The following is a 20,887-nucleotide window of genomic DNA, read 5'->3' as shown; positions in this document are numbered from 1 at the left end:
GGTAATAGTTTAAATCTATTAGAGAAAAAATATAATAGTAGTAATCAATGGTGTTCATGATAGGCGATCACAAATTTATTACACATGTTTCAAGAAGCTGGTAAATACTTGAAAAAACATCTTGAAAATGAAAATAATTAACGAATAAAAAGCTCCCCAATTTTAAAAAAGGTATTATTCTATAACACATGGAACACTTAAAATTAAATTCATCTAAAATTTAAAAATAAGAAAGAAAGTCTTCGTTAATGAGAATTGTTTGTTAATATGAATGATCAACCCCTAAAACTGATAAAAGGGGGGAAAATTGAATGGTTACATAAATGATATTTTTATTGAGAGATAAAAAAAAGGAATATCGATTAATTTTCAATATTGTACAATAAACACCTTTTTTTAATTTAAAAGAATTTACTCCAAGGTTCCTGTCTTAGGCAGTTGAACTTGTCGAAGTAGCCGGTCCCGCTTCAGTTTCCGTTGATGTTTGATTAGGAGCCACTGAATCTGTTTCAAGAGAAAAACACGAATAAAAACCGATGCCCATAACCCGTTAAACGATTAGTGATAGACTAGACGACATGAGACGAGACGGTGCTAAAAAATCTAGAAAATGTTATGAATATGGACTAATATGCACAATTAAGGAAAGATAAATATACAAAAATTGTACATTTACATAATATCCTTAAAAATCATGAAATGCACTAACTCAAAAGGATTTAAATCCATACAATTATCTAAATCTAATTATTCTTTAGGTGATACATAATAACAGCAGTGAAATAAAATATGAGATTAAACGATGTTTAAATAGCATGTAATTAAATCTATTTATTTTCAAGGTGATATATGATTATGATAGTGAAATAAAGTACGAGACAAGATGGCATTAAAGACTCGTTAAAACATTAGCAATAATAGAATAGAGTTGATGGTGTTTAGATATAACAAAATAGGCAATGATTATAAATTACACAATTATTATAAAACTAAATTATCCTTGTGGTGATCCATGATTATGATAGTGAAACAAAACACGGAGACAAGATGTGTTCCCGTTAAACAATTAGTGCTAGGAGAATAGACTAGATGACATTAATATATAACGAAAATAGTGCGAAATGCACTAACACACAATTATTTAAATCTATACGATCATTATAAATCTAATTTATTTTCCCAACGATGCATAATTATGGCAGTGAAACAAAATACTGAGACAAGATGTGTTCCCGTTAAACAATTAGTGTCAGGAGAATAGACTAGATGACGTTCAAATATCACGAAAATAGTGCGAAATGCACTAACACACAATTATTTAAATCAACACAATTATTATAAATCTAATTTATTTTCACAACAACACATAATTATGGCAGTGAAACAAAATACTGAGACAAGATGTGTTTCCGTTAAACAATTAATGCTAGGAGAATAGACTAGATGACGTTCAAATATCACAAAAATAGTGCAAAATGCACTAACACACAATTATTTAAATCTACACTATCATTATAAATCTAATTTATTTTCGCGACGATACATGATTATGGTAGTGAAATAAAATGCGAGACGAGATGAAATTATCTGAGGTGCACATGGTGGTGGCATGAATTCCGATTGTCCCATTTTAATGGGTCAGACCACCAGCTCATATCACGTGCTTACACATTCAATCTTGGGTCCCTTGCCTCTCACATCCTCACATTATTTTCTCCCTATATATATTTATATATCCCACCTATAATCCAATTACAAAATATAGATTTATTCATTACATTTATTAGAGTGAATGGTTGGTATATCATCCTAGAATTTCCAACTTCCAATTTTTTTTTTTAATTTTTAGTTGAATTCATTAGTTGTTTTTGTAAACTTATTACCTAATTTATACTTTTAAAATATATTTAAACAACTTTCGAAATCGAACTAATCCGACATTAGTTTTATACGTAGAAAATATCAAACATTATAAGTCAAGACTAATATTACGTGATATAATATCAATAAAACTCAATCTTATCCTAATTATACACATTTTGAATACTTTCATGGTTTACATAAATGAAATATCATTATTATGGAGTTGGTAATTTCATTTATGGGCATTTTTTCTATGAGTACGTAATAAATTAAAACTATAATGATAATCAATATATATAATAAATTTAGATGGTACTACTATTTAATATGGCAAGGATCATTTAATTCACAAAATGTAAACCAAACCAACCATGTACTACTCGTTAAGCATAGTCATACTATAAATAGGACACAAAATTTGTGTCGTTTAAGTTAAAATCATATTTTTGGATAAACCAACTTTTGTAATTAATTGAGACACAATATTAAACTAATTGCTGCAGAGAAATCCAACATGGATAAAGCCTGTCACCACGTGGAGGACTGCAAGTGGAAAATGACTATCTTCAATGTGGTCAAACACGACCATATGAATTATTTTAGATTCACTCATAATTTTGTTAGATTCCTTATTTTTTTGGATAAAATTAGAGAATTTTTTTTATCACAATATAATACTCCATACATAGTTGGGTATATTCATATAATTAAAAAGTTATAATACTTCATTTATCCCATCCAAGTTATCCAGTATTTTATTTAATTATTCATATCAAATATCCACCTTTTATATTCAAAATAAAATTTATCTTTTTTAATTTCTTAAAAAGTTCAATATATTTTTTATTTATTATCATACTCAACTGCTGCACCTCAAACACTCAGAAAAATAACCATCTCTAAACAGAAAGTAACGAAAATAAATTGCGATTAAATGCTAAAATAAGAAATTATACTTTAAACAATAGAGAAAAATATTATCATACCACTTCCGTCTCACAAAAAATAGATTTGTTTTACCATTTTGACTCACCAAAAGTAGTGTATTTATCTATTTATAGTAAATATTTATAGTAGTAGTACTAAGTTTTATTTTTCTCTAACAATATATCAACCATATTTTCTTCTTTAACTCACTTATTATATCAATTTTGTATCAAATTTGTGTCGCTCACTGCTAAGACTATTCTCGTAAACGCAAGTCATATAATAATGTATGATTAAATAGCAAGAATAGTAAATCAAATATGTAGAAAAATATTGGGAAAAAACACTTACCCGAAGGAGAAGGAAGCGAGTGTCTTATTGGTTGTAGTGAAGGGAGGGGGTGAGGGGTAGGAGGATAGGTTAAAGAGGTGCCCTCCATCTGCGTAGGATAGTAGAGATAAGACGGACCCGGCATACGTTGCGCCGGAGGCACTGAAAACGCTCCTCTGGGTGCGTACCCATAGTAATAGGGTGAGCCCAACGCAGAGGATGAAGCCCCATATAGCTGATTGTAGTACTGTGATTGCTGCATATGTGGATTGTACATTGTCTGTCCAAATAAAAATGCCTTATGTTTTTGCTTAAACAAGAATATGCTCTTTACTTGTGTGCACATCTAAAAATGGCTCTCACACATTCACATATATGTACATCTCAAAGTTATGCTAAGTATATGTGAGTACCATCTATTTATATTGTTCGCTTTAGTCCACGACTAACGTTATTTGTTTAGTTTTATATATTCACCCCGTCCATTTAGTATTATAGTTTATCTGTTTTAGTTCGTCACACCAAAATATTTCTCATTTCTATTAATAAAAAATTTCACATAATTTTTTCTCTTTATCTATTTTATTTTACCCATGTTACCTACCAATTGCATGTTAAACTTGTGTTATTCATAAATAAGACTATTTGTGGACGGAGAGAGTTTTTAGTTTGATACAAATACCTTAAATTGCGTTCATGATATTATAGATAACATGAACAAACTGAGTTTAGATTTGAAGTAGTAATTTGTAAAAGTAAAGACGTCAATAATAAATAAATGTAAAAAACAAATAAGAGTTAGATAAACTAAAGAGAGCCACGTTTACAGATGGTACTCGATAAGATATCTAGTAATCCATCTCATTCTAAGTGGAGCATTTTCTAATTCATCAACGGATTTATATAGTCTTGCTTTGTGATTTAAGTGAAGTGAAAACAAAGTAGGAGATAATAATAATTTTATTTTAAAAAATATGTCAATTAAAATGAGACAAAGTATATAATTCCATTTTTGCATGTTATTTTGGCACTGAATTACGCATACAAGTATTTAATTATATTATATCTATATGAGTATTAAACATGCATGATAGACTATGTCGAACTAGTTGAGAAATTATAAATATTATACTAGTAAAGAGATTTGAACATTAAAAAAGGCTAACCTGCTGCTGGTAAGCATAATCGGGTGAATAGCTTGTGTACCTAAATCAAAATATGTATTCAAACAAATTAAATCAACTAATTTACTATCATAGGGGGAAAATATTGAAATAATTATTCACTTAAAAATGTTAACTAACTAATGTATTGGCTACCATGATAGATAAAAGTTGATTGAATAATAAAGTCTAAATTCGTGAATAAGTGATCGACACGTCTCAAAAGTCTACTTTCCAATTAAATAAATTTAACAATGATTTAGTAACACTAACTAATTAAAACTTTTCATGGATGCCTATTTTATAATGAGTTACACTCCATTAACACCTGTCATCAATATTCTTCCAAATCATGACTAATTAAACAATAGTGATTAGTTCTAATCTTACTTTAATAATCAAAATCTTTATATTAACTTTTCTACATATATTTGCTTTTCAATAATAGAATTTAAAAGCATTAAAAGTCTCTGTGGACTGACAATTTTGATACATCGATTATTATTTATTATCCATCTGCCAATATCTACTGCATTCAATTGAATTCAATAATTTCACTTTAATTTAGCTCTTGATTATCGTTTTTTAATAAATAAATAGTAGTAGTAATATTTTTACTATGCACTGATGAAATAAAATACGCGATCACGTATATTATACTATACCCGTAAGGTGGGTACATGACGGGCGGATGGGGCGCCACGGGAGGAGGAGGCGGTGGCAACGGGAGATACGACGACATTCCCCCTTGCGCCATTCCGCTTCCTTGATACACGTTGGCAACTTGATTTCTACCTACATTCCGAAAACCAAATATTTCAAATTTCAATTCAAAATTCGAATGTATTTTAAATTTCGATTTTGAGTTGAAAAATGTGCCTCGAGGAGGCGATGGTCGAGGCCGCCCCAACGAAGCGATATTGCAATTGGCTCGTCTCCCGTCGATCATCGGGTTCGGATCGGCGCAAGCTCGCCTAGCGGATTCAGGATCACGAAACGTCACCTGTAAATATATCAATTAATAATAATAATTATTATTATACTCGTAAATATAAGTAAGAGTAATAAATTAATAAAATAATAACATGTCATTATCCAAAGATGAAAATGTAAATTAAAAAAAAGTGTTAAATGAAATTCAAATATCCAACGATGAAAAAGCGAATAGGAATAAAATAAAATAAAATAGAAAATGAGAAATCTCACAAATCCGTAGCCCTTGGATTTGCCGGAGTTCTTATCGGTGATGATGACAGCTTCGAGAATATCTCCAAATTGATCGAAATAGCCGCGCATTACGTCGGTCGGAGTCTCCCAGGCGAGGCCTCCGACGAAAACCTTGGTGAGCGTGGTGTCGCCGAACGGCGATCGGTAATGCTGGTGGTGCGCCATCCGATCGAGCGAAAATTCAACAAATTTCCGATCGTCGATGGATCGCGAGCTTTGGCATGATCTCAATTGATAGATCGGCGGCAATGCGGAGCGACTTCCGATTGTTTGCGGCGGAGTGGGAGAGAGGGAGGGAGAGAGAAAGGGGGAAAAGGTATCCGACAGTTGCAAACGCTGATTTGCTGTATATGAGGAGGGAATTGGGATTTGTGGGTTTGTGTACTCGAATGACAGCTGCGTGACTAAAGAGCACTTGACTCTGTCCTCTCTGTCTTTCACCTATTCAAAATTTATTCAATCTCTACGTATTTTTATACTCGTATTCTACGCTGTATTTATTCTGTTGAAATTCAAGTATATGTAATTACTAGTCAATGAAACACGACTTAGTTGGTTAGTGGTAAAAATTTATCCTACAGCAGTGATCACAAAGTAAATGACTAGACGGTGATGTGTAACTTTATCCTACAGCGGTGATCACAAAGCAAATTTATCCTACAGCGGTGACGTGTAACTTAGTTGTTAGGATGTTTCTAGGAGGTCCGAGACTCCGAATTACCAATTACAAATAATCAGGGGTTCGAATCACCACAACTAAAAAGTAGAGTACCAAAAAAAACTAAAAAAAAACTAAAGAGTGGAGCATTATTGACTTTATGAAGAAAAAGAATCTCAATAACCAACTTTAAATCATTGAGCCAGTCGTCTTATTTTTTGAGGTGTCTACAAATTATTGTACTAGTAAAGTAGAGTCGTATTCTTTCTATCACAGTGTAATTGAATCGTATTCTTTCGAGTCACCTATTATAATTGATTCATGTTTTTTTTTTGGAAAAAATCAAAATATTTAATTTCTTTCATTTTGTTTTCTCCTATTTTACTCATTTTTCAATTAACTATGTCTTTGTTTATTTACTTTGTTTTTTTTTTCCACTTAAGTTATTAAACATTCATTCGTTAATTTACGTATTCAAGAAAAAACGTCTCAACTACAATAGAACAGAGAGAATAGAGAATATGCAATAATCAATATAACAAAGTTTTGCAACCACAATAATAATACTAAGCACTCATTCGTTGATATACGTACATAAGAGATATGCTTCAACCATAACAAAAAAATCCTTAAAAGACCATTAAATGAATCAATTTTTATTCAAACAAAATATGGCAAAATATTATAGATGAATGACGTCAATCTATGCAATATTTAGGGAAGTATATAGAGTCGTTCAAACCCTACAATAGATATTCTTTAAGCTACGTGAGAACTTGTAGACTTTTTGATTGGTTAATAATGTCAACTTACCAAGTTGCATCGTATGTAAATTGATAGCTTACGCCATATATGTATATTTTTTCAAGCAAGGTATGGACATGAGAATTTAAAGATTTAGATAATTTGTCGACATGATATGATAATATGGTATGAAAGATTGATTGTAAATTCATGTACATTATTGTAAAATTTTGAATTTTTTCATATGTTATAAAGTTGGCTATAAAATACATAAATTTCGAATTTCAGAAAAATAATGAAAAGGTTCAGAGTTTGTGTATATTTTGTTACCAAATTTATAAGTATCTTACGGGGAAAATCGAAATTTGATTATGGTGTGTAAATCTAATTAACTTTTTCATATAAATTATTTCATTTCGTACTTTATACATGTAGGGTAATCTTATTACAGTATAAAAATATTATTTACGCCATCTTATTTACAGACAAATTAAAGAAATATGATGTACAAAATATTCAATTTATAAGATAAAATTACAAATTGTATCCATTTTTTCATGTATGAATAAATTACCAATCATAAAAAATGTTACCTTTATTCATACGATCATTTTAAACTTTATAAATGTAGGGTAATTTGATTATACGAGTAGTATTTCTAATATTAGTCACTCCATATATCTAATTTGGATACAAAAAATTCATGATTTTTCATTGCGATATGCCCATCATTAATGCCTAAACTCATTATATTCCACTTAATTCTATTCCTTTATAACAATCACATCCTAATTGTTTTGGCTATTACGACGATTAATTATTTGAGTAATAAGTCAAGATTATGGTTGTCTTTTGTCAATATCCAATTGTGTTTATTTAGAGAAATTCAACTACGTTAAGATGCTGATTAAAATACACACTGTATTTGTTAAAAGGGAACTAACTCCAAAATAAACTAACACCACTAATTATTAATATCGATTTTTACAGGTATTAAAATTGAATAAAAAAATGTGGTTGGAGAATAAAGAAATTTAACAACTTTTGTAGGACAGATAATTAAGATATAAGTAGAGGCACATGAACTCACGTTACAATCATAAGATTGTACACTTAGATAACTGCCCTAACAGCCAAAAACAATGTCACAAAAACAGTTATCGACAAGGTCGTTTATTATTCCCTGTGTTTTAAATAAATGTTTTATTTATCTTTATTTCTTAATAAGTGTCCCATTTTAAAAACTGAGAGTATAATTGCGATATTATTTTCACTTTTTTTTGTGTATTTGACTACTTGTTGAATCTATGTCTTGATAATATATTAGTTATATGTATACATGTATATATATTATGATAATGATTAAAATTACAAAAAAACATATTTAATTTACTATTTTCTTGTGTGATTTGATGATAAAAAATCAAAGTGAGAATTGATAGTTCGTCAAAAGGTGCCAAGATAAGAAAGGCTTCCCACCCACACATATGTACGTGTGTGTATATATATATATTTATAAATTTAGATATAGGGGTACGTTAAGATGACAACACATATTAAAATAATATCATACCACTATTTCTGGCCAATCATTTGTACACGTAGACGAATAATAAGCTGCCATGTGGCAATAAAAAAAATGCTCAAGTGTAAAAATCTCGGTCATGTTGTATATACATGTATATATACAACAATGTATATATCAATTTTTTCTCGGCCAGCAATATTCAACCCGCTATACAACAATCTATAGATTGTTGTGTAACGTTTATAATATTGCTGGATATGTAGTGTCATGATGTCATTTTAAGAGGTGTTGTCATTTTAACACAAACCTTTAGATATATATAAAAAAATGACTGTTTTTTTCATAATTTTACCCAACACATGCCAATTGCCAAATTATAGTAAACTAATAATAGCTTTATTAAAATTATTTGTTTATCCACAAAATGAAAATATCCCACAAGACAATGTATTTCACCTAAGTTCGTATATAATTTAGTTTTTTTATGTGTAATTACACAAATGTTATTTAGTCAGCATACCCAATCACTGGAAATTGAATCACAGGATAAAATTATACAATATATTCATTGTATATTTATAATTTATAAATTCCATAATGAAAACAAATTTGAACTTTCAATATCAATTTTTAGAAAAATATTCGGCAATGTATTTTCATATTATTATATTATAAATAATACCATGAATAAAGTAGTCTGATTGAGATTCAATTTGCAATTTTGACTAGAAATGTTTTGTCTAATTGGCTGACTTTTCTTGGAATTCCCAAACAGTCAAACTTGTCAAACAAAAAGTTAAAAGAAATTCTTATTTGTTTTTATTAAAAGTAAACTGTCAATTAGTTTAATATACAACATAGGATATGTTATGTAAATATCATTACTTAAGTTGAGCTGTCCACTTTATAAGATTCGTCCAACTTTGTGAATGAGTTTCCCATCTGTCACGGCGTCGTTTTATTGATTGATTGCATTATAAAACAGTGGATTTGTGTGTCACCAATTACGTTTTTTCAATCAGGTATAAACTCTCCAGCCATGAAAATGACGAGCAAGAACAAATCATACTAGTATAACAAAAAGGTAATACTACCAAATAGACAAAATCAAACATTGAGTCTAAACTATATCACAAAGGAAAAATAATGGACAAACACAAAAAAGAGAAGTAAATCGACATCACACATTACGTTAGTAGCATAGTGTAGTTTTATAAAGATAAGATCCAAAATATAGAAGAAAAAATAAGTGTTTTTCACCACTCTACCACCCAATGATCAGTTTTGATCCACTTAATCGACTAAAAATTTAGTGGTCCGAACATATTATCATATGATCTGACGTTTAGTAACAATCGCAAACCATCACATAACAATACAAAGGCATCTATATCAAATTACTTTTATAATTAAAAATATATGCGAATTATTGTATAAATATAGTAGGTATACGAAATAATTGTGGAGTTAAGACGAATTAAAATACATTAAGTAATCATTCAATTTGTATATTAAAAATTAATATTCAATAGTTGAACACTACAACGACTATAATCAGGAAGTTTTGACGTGAACTTATTTTACAGCAGGACATAAATATTGATTCTCTTATTTTTTTTTTATTTTTTTTATAAATATTGACTCTCTTATTTATGCTTAAATTGTTTAATTTTTTAATAATAAGCAATCTTACTTATTTGGGCTTTTCAGCCCATTAAACACCTGGAGTAAATAGACTGAGAGAATAGTATTAATTAAAATTATCCAAAACAATATGGGGCTATAAGTGGGCCCAGACATAAGTACATTAAAAATAGTACTTCCTCCGTCCCAACTAATATGACACACTTTCCTTTTTGATTTGTCTCAATCAAATTGATGCAATCCTATTTTTGTTAATTTTATCTCTCCAGTTAATATATACTCAACTACTTTAATTTTTCTCACTCCAACAAAATGTTCAACTCTCTTTCTCACTCTATTTAATACCTACGCCCTCTCTTTTTCTTTCCAATTAAACACATTAATCAACTTTTCCTAAAATCCCGAATTGAATAAGAAATATGCCATCTTAGTCAGGGCGGAAGGAGAAAGTAGTATTATAAATTTTCGTATAAACTAAAAAAAAACTAGTACTGTATTAAATAGGTAATATTGTTGTGGATGAATGTTTATTCATTATTATCCTCACCTTACACTGCCAGCTAACGGATCATCTTCCTGTTTTTATTGTTCATCTATGAACTGGCACGCTTGTCCTCTGGCCTGTGGGAGCTAATCGTTTATCGAAAAATTCATCTGCGATGAGCATTGTTGATATACTCATCGATGTATGATTCATAATTATTACTCACTTCGTCCCGCCATCAGCGAGCCACTTCTTTTGCACATGAGATTTAAGAGATTAATATATTCAAAGAGTTAAAGTGGAGAGAAAGAGAGAGAAAAAAATATAAGCACTACAAAAAATGCAGTCATTTGCTAACACCCTCATTTCCATTTATGCTCGCAATTGTTCTCGGAAATATTTAGTAACTTGCGAGAACAGCCCTGTGCTAGCAAATATTTTGGTCGCAAACAACCCCTTTTTTTTTAGTGAAGGGTGAAAAGAATTAATAAAATAGGTGGACAAATAAAGTAAGAGACACAATTTTTTACCTAAAAAAAGGACTCACTTATGATGAGACATCTCAAAAAGAAAAATGACTCGCTTATGGTTGGATAGATAGAGTTCTAATTTTTATGTATTACTTACTCCTTATGTTTGGTAATACATGTTTCATTTTACCATTTTACTTTGTGTGCCATTATGTTCTCATTAAACTTTTATCATACGGAGTACTACTAAGATATAAGTTGAAATCATATTTTATTGACTTGTTATGTTCATATTATATTATAAAATTAGTACTCCCTCTGTCCCACTCTAGCAGTCCCGTTGACTTTTCTGCACTCGTTTTGTAAAAATGATAATAAATAGTTAAAGTGGAAAATGGTAAAGTAAGAGAGAGAATAAAGTAGAGAAGACTCTTCTCTACTTTATTCTCTCTAATTTTACTATATCTCCACTTTAACTATTTATTATCATTTTCATAAAATTAGTGCAGAAAAGTCAACGGAACTGCTAAAGTGGGACGGATGGAGTATTATACAGACACAAGGTTCACTTTCAACCAATATTCCTTCATATTTTTTAGTTAAAACTCGAGATGCTAAAAATAAAACATCTGTTCGCAGACCAAGTGAATATACAACGAATTTTGATTTAAAAAATGTGATGCGTACATTAAATAAAAACAAAGTCTTATTTATTGACTTTAATTGTGAATCTCTTTTATTGTCAAAGTAGGATATGCAATAGATAAAATGTGTGTAACATAAAAATCCACTTATTGAGTTCCAAGTTATATGAATAAAAAAGAATGTATTATGCATAAATGTCTAAGTATAGTAATTGATTAGTTTGGCACAATGAGTGGATTTGGCCAATATATTATGATTATCTGTGTAATTATGCTTCTATCAACCAACTATTCTTTGAGTTTGAATTCGAATTCTAAGTTTCTATGGATAAAGCTTCATCAAATCATTGTGTCGCCCACTATTAAATCATGCGTTTCCTTTCAAACAAATTACCTTCCAAATTCAGTATTTCTAATTGGTGATGCAATTTCCCCTGTTGAACCGAGAATAATATTTATAATATTTCCACATATTTGTGACCATTATTTTGTGACCGAGAATAATATTTCAACGTTTTACCCTTATTTGGTTTATTTTATACACTTAATTCCTAACTCTAAAAATTACTACTGACGTTATTATTTTTATGCAGTATTTTATGTACTATTAAACTTTATATATATATATATAAAAGTCTTACAAATTATCTAAATCAATTAAATATGTACTTTGAAATAAAATTTAAAAATTATAGCCTCTATCGATATTTTTTTCTGCGTTGGCCCTTATTCTGTAAAATATAGGTAACGCACACTACATGCATAATAGAATAACTAGCAAAAAACAACAATATCAACCCAGATCTCAAACTTTGGTTATCTTTATATGGTGAATAGCTAAAAATAATTCTCAGTTACACAATAAAAAGTGAATATAAATAAATATATTGAATGCTAAACAGGCCAAAAACAAAAATATAAAAAATTCTAAACGTGCCAAAAATTGGCTTCATAATATAGAATTTGGGCTGCAAAATCTCTACCCATATCACCTCACCCCAGCCCAAATACAATATACAACTCCATACTATTTTTGTGATAGAAATTAAGATAACGAAACATAACTAACATTTATGTAACAATAAGATCAAGCTGAAAAGAAATATTACATCACAGCCAAATTATGAATTTATCAGAACAATAATGTTCATTAAATTCAAAATTAAACAAGAAATTCAATTTTTCAATCACACACCTCCACTTTTTTTTTTTTCTTTTTTTTAAAAGAGAATCAATAATAGTTCGTCAATTAAACCGTCGTGCAATAAAATCTAAACCTTACCCAACATCACTTCATCAATGATTTTATGCAGATTCTGCCGCGACGAGCCCTTAGCCGCCTCCTCCGCAAGATTCTTCCATTCCGCCGACCGCCTCCTCATCTCCTTCCCCTCCTCCCCAACCATCAAACTCCTCACTTGCTTCTCCACCCCATCCCTCTTCACATCACTATCAATCTCCATCCCCACCCCCCAGTGTGAGCAGCAGTACCAACAATTGGTCTGCTGCTCCGCGAAAAATGGCCAACAGATCATTGGGACTCCGCTGGCCATACTCTCAATAGTCGAATTCCATCCACTATGCGTCAGAAACCCTCCAATAGCCTGGTGCCCCAGGACTTTCTCCTGGGGGCACCAGCTCGCCATCTGGCCCCGCCCCTTTATCACCTCCAGAAACTCCGGTGCCAGCACCGCGTTTTCCCCGGAGACGAGATCGGGGCGGATGATCCACAAGAAGGGGACGTCGCTGTTCGCGAGGCCCCATGCAAACTCGGTGAGTTGACCCGGAGTCATCACGGTTATGCTCCCGAAATTTACATAGACGACCGAACCGGGTTCTTGGGAATCAAGCCAATTGAGACACTCCGGTTCTTCCTTCCATAAGTTTGAACCGAGCCGGTCCAATTGGGAACCGGTTAACTCGGCTTCTAAAAGATGGAGCGGTCCGACCGCGTATATGGGCGGGAGGAATGCGGAGAGCGCGTCGAGAGCAACTTGCTCGAGGGCCTCGAATGTGTGTAGTATGATTGCATTGGCGCGTTGGGCGCGCCCGGTCTCGGAAAAGACGAATTTGATCATGAAATCGTCGAGGTTCATCGTGCGGATGAAGCTCGGGATGTCTCGCAGGCGTATGCCCTTCAACGCCGGAATTCCTTCAACCACCGTGTCGAGGTATCCGTTGGTTAAATCGCTCGGGTCTGTGTGTTGAAAATTTGAAATGAGCCGACGCGAAGATATATTGATTTATTTTAATTTTTTCTAAAAAAAGGATTATAGTAATTGTTTTGAAAAAGAAAAAAAATGTAGTAGTACAAAATTTAATCCAAAGTACTATTAATTATCTGAATTATATATGACAAAAATAATTTTATAAAACATTGAAATGAATAAAAATTACGACCACCGCTTTAGTGAATCCAAATTTATTTAACTTTTGGTGTAGGTAATGTCAACATCAAGTATACAAGTTGTTGAATTAGTTCAAAGAATTCGTTAACTTTTGCTTTTAATTTCTACAAATAAACCATTATAGTAAGTATCACTTAGTTAATTTTCTCAATATATTCTATGGCCAAAAAATTCGTCATCCTATATGTGCCTTCTTTTTTTTAGAATTATTTATGTATTACTATTATGGTAATAGTTTATATAATCACAGTTTAGAATATACACATAAGTTTGGTAAACGTTGAACATCCTTATTTATTACTCATCTGCTTATACGACTTCACAATTAATCACTGGACCATCATTCACATGAAAATATTAGGAACACGTGCAAAATTAGTAGCACCAAGAACTTCAATTCAAACAAATAAATAAAAACCAAACATTTAAGTGATTCTAACAAAATATTCACACAATTTTATAAATATGGCAATAGGGATGTATTCATATTTTACTCTAAATGTATGAAAAACACAAAACACTTATAGGTCTATTGGATCTTGTTATTTAACAGTTAGATTAATGTCAAGCGTAATCCAATAATGAGATTTTTAGTCTAATAATGTAGCTCAGCTAATAATGTAGTTTTTTAGTCTAATAATATAGATTTTAATTAGCTCAGCTAATAATGTAGATATTTAGTCTAATAATGTAGGTTGACTAATATTATCACAGCCATCCAATCTATGGATGAAATTTTATGAACAAAAATGTCTCAGTTTTCCATTCCACCACATTTTTATAAGTGGAAGGACTATCTGATTTATTTTATCTCTTTTTTTTTTTTGTTCTCTTTCCATTTATCACACTAAGAGAACATAAAATTCGTAGTGAGAAAAAATGTAATGCTGCGAGTGGGAAGAAAGGAGTACCTTTTTTTATTTTTTTTATTTTATAAATATAGCATAAAATAGAGGTGAAATTAGTATATATAAAGTTGTAAATATATATGTACCTTTGAGTGGTGCATAGCCCATTTCAATGATCTTTCCAAATTGGGTGTAAGCGTAGAATCCAACGGCGCTTGTGGTCCAGAACAAAACCTCGGGGAGGCCGAGCTCGGCCGCGGCCTCGGTGGTGAAGCTCATGACTCCATCGGAGACGATGCAGGAGACGGGAGGAGCGTCCCCGGCCTCGTTGAGCCGGGTAATGAGCTTCTTGAAGGGCTCCAAGCAAGTGGTGGTGGTGGACTCGCATAGGGACGGTACATCCTGGGTCGCGTCCGTGATCTCCGAGGGCGGGAGGCCGTCGGGGATTGTCTCGAACCGGAACCCCGGGAGGTCGTCCAGGGCGCCGGCCCCGCGGGCCTTCAGGAGGCGGCGGTGGTTGTAGTCGGTGTTGACGAAGGTGATGTGGAAGCCGTCGTGGTGGAGGAGCTTCGCGAGTTTGAGCATCGGGTTTATGTGGCCCTGGGCCGGAAATGGGATGCAGATTGCATGCGGTTTCCGTGCGCCCATGGTTGCGGATTTATATTAAATTAAAATATAATGTATTTTTTTTCGATCGAGAAAAAGCTCAAACCAAAAGACAGATTCTGAGGTGATCACTCAAAAAAAACAAATGAAGAAGAGGGAAGTTGTTTGTGTTTGAGAATGAGGAAGTGATGCATTTGTGGCAATAATATTGTTGTTATTTATAGGCAGCAAAATTGTGATTTTCAGCTTCATATTGATTTTCTATAATTATTTAATGGGAAGTCAAAAAATAGGGGAGATTTCATTTAATTTATGTAATTCAAATAAGAAGAGAAATAAATTTTGTATTAAGTACTAGTATCATTTACACGCGTTACGTTAGTCAATATGTCCTTTAATTTGTGTTTGGAATTTTTATAGGCATGTAAATGATATATAGGTTGACAAGAATGAAAATCGAAATAATATTTTTAATATTCCTTTAATTTTGTTTGCCTACTCGACATTATTGAGGCATAAATATATGGCTCAAGCTCAACCGCCCATTAATGCGCAATTTCATAAATTATTGTACTGGCATTGACAAAAAGGCACTCCATGTATTTAGGTGTATATTACTATAAGAAAAGAAATGAGAAGAATTGTTTTTATCAAGAAACTATTCTCTAAAAAGATAGCATTAGACAAATTTTCAGAAGTTAACTTGTAGCTTGAGGCACTGAGAGTAGATTTTGATAAATTTTCTTCCTATCCCATAATGATATTTAAAAAATGTTGTTTCTCAGATTAGAAAATATTGCCAATTGAAAAAAAAATCAAGTATAATTGCATGGTGAAAATAACTGAGAAACTCATTAATTTGCAAAATTTAAGGAATTTCTAAATATCACAATTATATTAAAACGTTATGGTGTCATTTATGCTCTTAAAGTGTGTTTAATTTATCTTCTTGAAATAACTTAATTATTTGGTACGGATATAAATAAATATTTTGTAAGGACCACGCGATTATTCAGAAAATACAAAACAAAAAATTGTGGATGTAATTTTTCGAAAAAATATTGGGTAAAATATGGACGTGAAAAAATAATTCCCTATGTCACACGTATGTGTACACATAAACATAAATGATAAATATTCGAATGGGTCCAAGCATTTTTATGCCTTCTATATAAATTGGATATGTTTCCTATTTAAATTATCAAAAATTCATTCGTATATGTGTTCGAGATTTATTTTGTTTTTAGAACGAAACTTTATCAATCTCAACTTGCTTAAAACACAAGGACACGAGAGTGGCACGTTATAATTGGACCTGCTCATTAAGAATTGAAGTACTACATGACAAGTGATATAGTTGGGGAACCACGTGCTCAATATAATAAGATATCATCCATCCCTCCTAAACCCGTATGAATTATTTCCTTATTAGTCTGGTTTTAAAAAATACACACCTTCTAAATTTAGAACAGTTAAACAAACCCATTATCCATAAATATTATTTTTTACAACTTAGAGCATTCCCAATGGAGGTGGCGAATTCTCGGCGATAAATCGCCGGTTATCGCCGAATTATCGCCGGCCATTGTGGCGAAGTCGGCGATAATTCGGCGATAATGTTGCCGTTGCTTCGCCGAGTGGCGTTCTAACGCCGGATTATCGCCGAGCGATCGCCGGCCACTGTGGCGACGCTCGGCGATAATCGGCGATAATTAAAATTTTTTTTTTTTTTTTTTGAACCCAACGGCTATTTTACATTCCACCCCTATAAATATTTCCTCCACTTCCTCCATTCATCACCCACAATCTTCATTCTCTCCATTTTCAATCTCTTCTCCCAATCTTCAATTTTCATCAAAATTATGAGCTTTTGGAAGAAAAGTTCCCGATCGGGTAAGGATAAGGGTAAGGGGAAAGAGTCGAGTTCACAAATTCCCAACACGGATGAAGCAAACGAGCAGTGGATGCAGTCGTTGTTGGCGATGGGTTCTCCTCCCGGCCAACTTCCATACGGGGGTCCGTCTCCTTTGCAGACTCCTCCGGCGCGGAGACTTTCTCCGTACTTCAACTCTGCCGGCAGAATGCCCTTTCCAGCCGACGATGTGTATCGGCCCCAGTTCGACACCCCCGGATCAACCCCAGGCGACCAAGAATCTCAGGCCGCGACACTGAGCGCGGAGGACTTCGAGGTGGAAGAAACGCCCACCGAGCCGCCTTCTAGGAGCGGGAGGGGGAAGGCGCCGGCGTCGTCGGCTGCGACTGATACGGGTTCCGATGAGAGGCCGAAGCGGGTAAGGACTACTTACACTCTGCAAGAGTCCGAGCTGATAGCCGACTGCTGGGCGGACACGTCACAGGACGCGGAGCGCAGCAACTACCAGACTGAGATCATATTCTGGGAGCGGATTGCCGCGAAGTACAGGAGCCACAAGACTGCCTCAATGAAGGACCATGGCAGCGAGGCGATCCGTCGGCATTGGGAGCGCCTCATGAGGGACTGCGGGCACTTCAACGGTATTTATTCTAACTTGATGACTCACATGACGAGTGGCCAGAACGAGCACATGGTCCGAGATGAGGCCATCCGGATGTATAGTAGCCAGTACTTGTCGACGAAGGGCTTCAAGTATTGGAACATCTACGATAAGCTGAAGGATCTCCCCAAATTCCGGACGGGAATGCACGACGCGCTGCACGGGAAATCGGTGCGCTCGCGACTTAGCGTTTCGGAGAGCGAGGGGAGCGCGGCCCACATCGACTTGAGTGGGGATGGTCCGCACGAGCGCCCGGAGGGAGTGAAGAAGGCGAAGGGGAGGCGGAAGGGGAAGGGCGCAACGTCGGAAGTCGCGTCGGAATCCGTCATCGACTTAGAAAAAGCCACTTATTCGAGCAATGTCGCCAATCTGACCCAGATGTACACGCTGTACTTCACCGGCGGCGGGACCCCTGAAGAAAAGGCGGCCCTCTGGAAATGCATCCAACACCTGCAGAGTACGCTGGGGCTCGATCCCGACGCCCCTCCGGCCCCTCCGTCTTAGATTTTTTTTTTTTAAATCTTTGTTTATTTGCGTTTTTTATTTGTAGTTTTTTTTTTCTCGTTGTATTATATTTTCCAATGATTAATACAACGATGAATTGTTCATTATTAGTCTATTTATTAAATACATTTGTAGGGAAAATTAAATAATATAAAAAATAATGATGTAAAAATGAAATGTTGAGTTAGGGAGAAATAAGGGAGAAATAAGGGAGAAACCAATGTAGCACTTGGCTAAAAACTGGGGATAAATTTTGGTGCTGATGTGGCGCTGATGTGGCAGGAGTTAGGGAGAAATAAGGGAGTTTTTAGGGAACTCCATTGGGAGTGCTCTTATACTATTGCACTACACTATTAATAATATGAAATTCACGCTTCACTAATATTACTACTTATCTCTTTTTATTTATTTTATTAATTATACATTAAAAATCATATTGAATCAAACGTTTATACTTTTCAGGGACGAATACTAGTACTAATTTGTCCTTGGTGACTATGGTGCCTCATATCTATTGCTTGAATGGAAACATTGAAATTTTTAGCCTTAGATTAATACTCCATTCATCCCATGTTACTCGCACTTTTCATTTTAGGCCGTAAATTTAATATTGATTTTTTAGTGTAATTAAATTAGAATTTTAAGTGTAATGAGACGTCACTTAATAAAGGATCTCTTAACTTAAACTAACATATTAATTAAATGCATTAATTCTAACTTAAACTATAAATAGTGTAAGGAGTTTGTGACGTGCCGAAAAGTAAAAGTGCAAGTAACATGGGACGGAGGGAGTATGACTTTACGTTATGGATTCACAAATTAATTTTGTATAAGGGCTTGTACATTTTATTTCATTCTCTTTATGACCAAAATAAATATTCAATCGAAAAAAAATCATGGTAAAAGAGGAATATTGGGACAGAATAATAATACTGTCCTTTAATGCACATTTAATTATTTTATTTTAATAATGGATTACAAACTATCGTTCACATCGTAATTTACAAATTATTATATGATTATGAATTATTTATTATATATTTAAATATGTCCTACCAAAACTAATGAACGTGGACAATTTTTATATAGTCAGTCCATTCATTAAAGTGAATTTTTATTTTTTTACTTGGATTTTGATATCTTAAATTATGTCGAGTAACCTATTATACACATGCAATTTTGAAGAAAGATACTCCATTTAGTCTTCAAATCCACTAACATTTTTTTCACTATTTTTTCCTCTCCCCTTCTCTCTCTTATTTGTTCCCATCTCTCTCTTACTATTTATACATTTATCTATTTCTTAAAGATAGAGGGAGTATATAAGTTAAGGTTTATTGAGGTAATAGAAAAAGGAGTGTAACTATTTTTCAAACAAGTTATCTCTTAATACATTTATCTATTTTTTAAAGATGAAGGGAGTATATAAGTTGAGGTTTATTGAGGTAATAGAAAAACGAGTGTAACTATTTTTCAAACAAGTTAATTCAGAACCTGCCACTGCATAATTCATAAATATATTCATCTACGTATTATTCAAAATAATTTTAATTTTTTTTAATTGATTTTATTTTCGTTACATTACAATATTGCATATGGCCCAAATTGGCTTCAAAGTAAATAATAAATATTGGGCCGTTACAGTCAAAATTAAATAGACCTTCTCTAACTTGCCCATAAAATTGTGGCAAAGTGATGGATTCAAAAAAGTAGTACTGTAATACAAACACATGTAGTTTGATTTTTCAAATTAATTAGTAGTATTATTCTTATTAAAGTCACGGCTGCAAATTTTATTAATTATGTATTGGTTTTTTTTTTTGCACTGCAAATTAGAGAGGGTATTTGGACAATTAGTTAGTACTATTATATTTCCTTATGCTTGTATATGGATGATCCAGTATTCTGTTTTTTCTCTTGGTCGAACACACTTTTTCTTAAGTCTGGTAAGAAGATTTGGACTTCGTTGTTCTATGTTATTTCTTGCTCCATTTGATGGTTGTGAAACAAGGCGATTTCTTAAAAGACGGAACCAAATTGATATATATGGAGAAGAAACTTATTCTTTAGAGATTGGGATCATTGTATAAAGCTTTATGTTCGAATCTCCCATTTCTACCGAGCCAAGTGCACGAGGAGTCGCCCAATTATAGTAAAAAGATGTCCCGAAAAAATCGACAAACCATCACTACTTAATGGTTGTTACTAAGATGACTCTTCCTTATACTCTTGCCTTTTGATTTGCTGGTATCATGTTAGACCGGTTTTGTTTTGCTCACGTCTTTATTTTTTTGTGTTTTTTCTT

General features: G+C 32.9%; 2 protein-coding genes across 2 annotated transcripts; both read right to left on the bottom strand.

Moving 5' to 3' along the window:
- Window positions 1-219: 219 nt before the first annotated feature.
- On the bottom strand, window positions 220-5,916 carry LOC125206182 (uncharacterized). Its single transcript, XM_048105471.2, has 6 exons — window positions 5,490-5,916; window positions 5,163-5,286; window positions 4,949-5,078; window positions 4,287-4,326; window positions 3,142-3,400; window positions 220-504 (listed from the first exon to the last, which is right to left on the bottom strand). Exons 1-6 carry the CDS (start codon window positions 5,673-5,675, stop codon window positions 431-433), a joined length of 813 nt encoding a protein of 270 aa, XP_047961428.1. The 5' UTR covers window positions 5,676-5,916; the 3' UTR covers window positions 220-430.
- Window positions 5,917-12,810: 6,894 nt separating this feature from the next.
- LOC125199896 (7-deoxyloganetin glucosyltransferase-like) lies at window positions 12,811-15,704 on the bottom strand. Its single transcript, XM_048097751.2, has 2 exons — window positions 15,085-15,704; window positions 12,811-13,879 (listed from the first exon to the last, which is right to left on the bottom strand). Exons 1-2 carry the CDS (start codon window positions 15,584-15,586, stop codon window positions 12,954-12,956), a joined length of 1,428 nt encoding a protein of 475 aa, XP_047953708.1. The 5' UTR covers window positions 15,587-15,704; the 3' UTR covers window positions 12,811-12,953.
- Window positions 15,705-20,887: the final 5,183 nt, after the last annotated feature.

Source organism: Salvia hispanica, chromosome 2 (genome assembly GCF_029641045.1).
Source record: "Salvia hispanica isolate PSC_SH4W2 chromosome 2, Shi_PSC_v1, whole genome shotgun sequence".
Classification (NCBI taxonomy): Eukaryota; Viridiplantae; Streptophyta; class Magnoliopsida; order Lamiales; family Lamiaceae; genus Salvia; species Salvia hispanica.
Note: the sequence above shows the minus strand (reverse complement) of the source record. Positions and strands in the feature narration are given on the sequence as shown.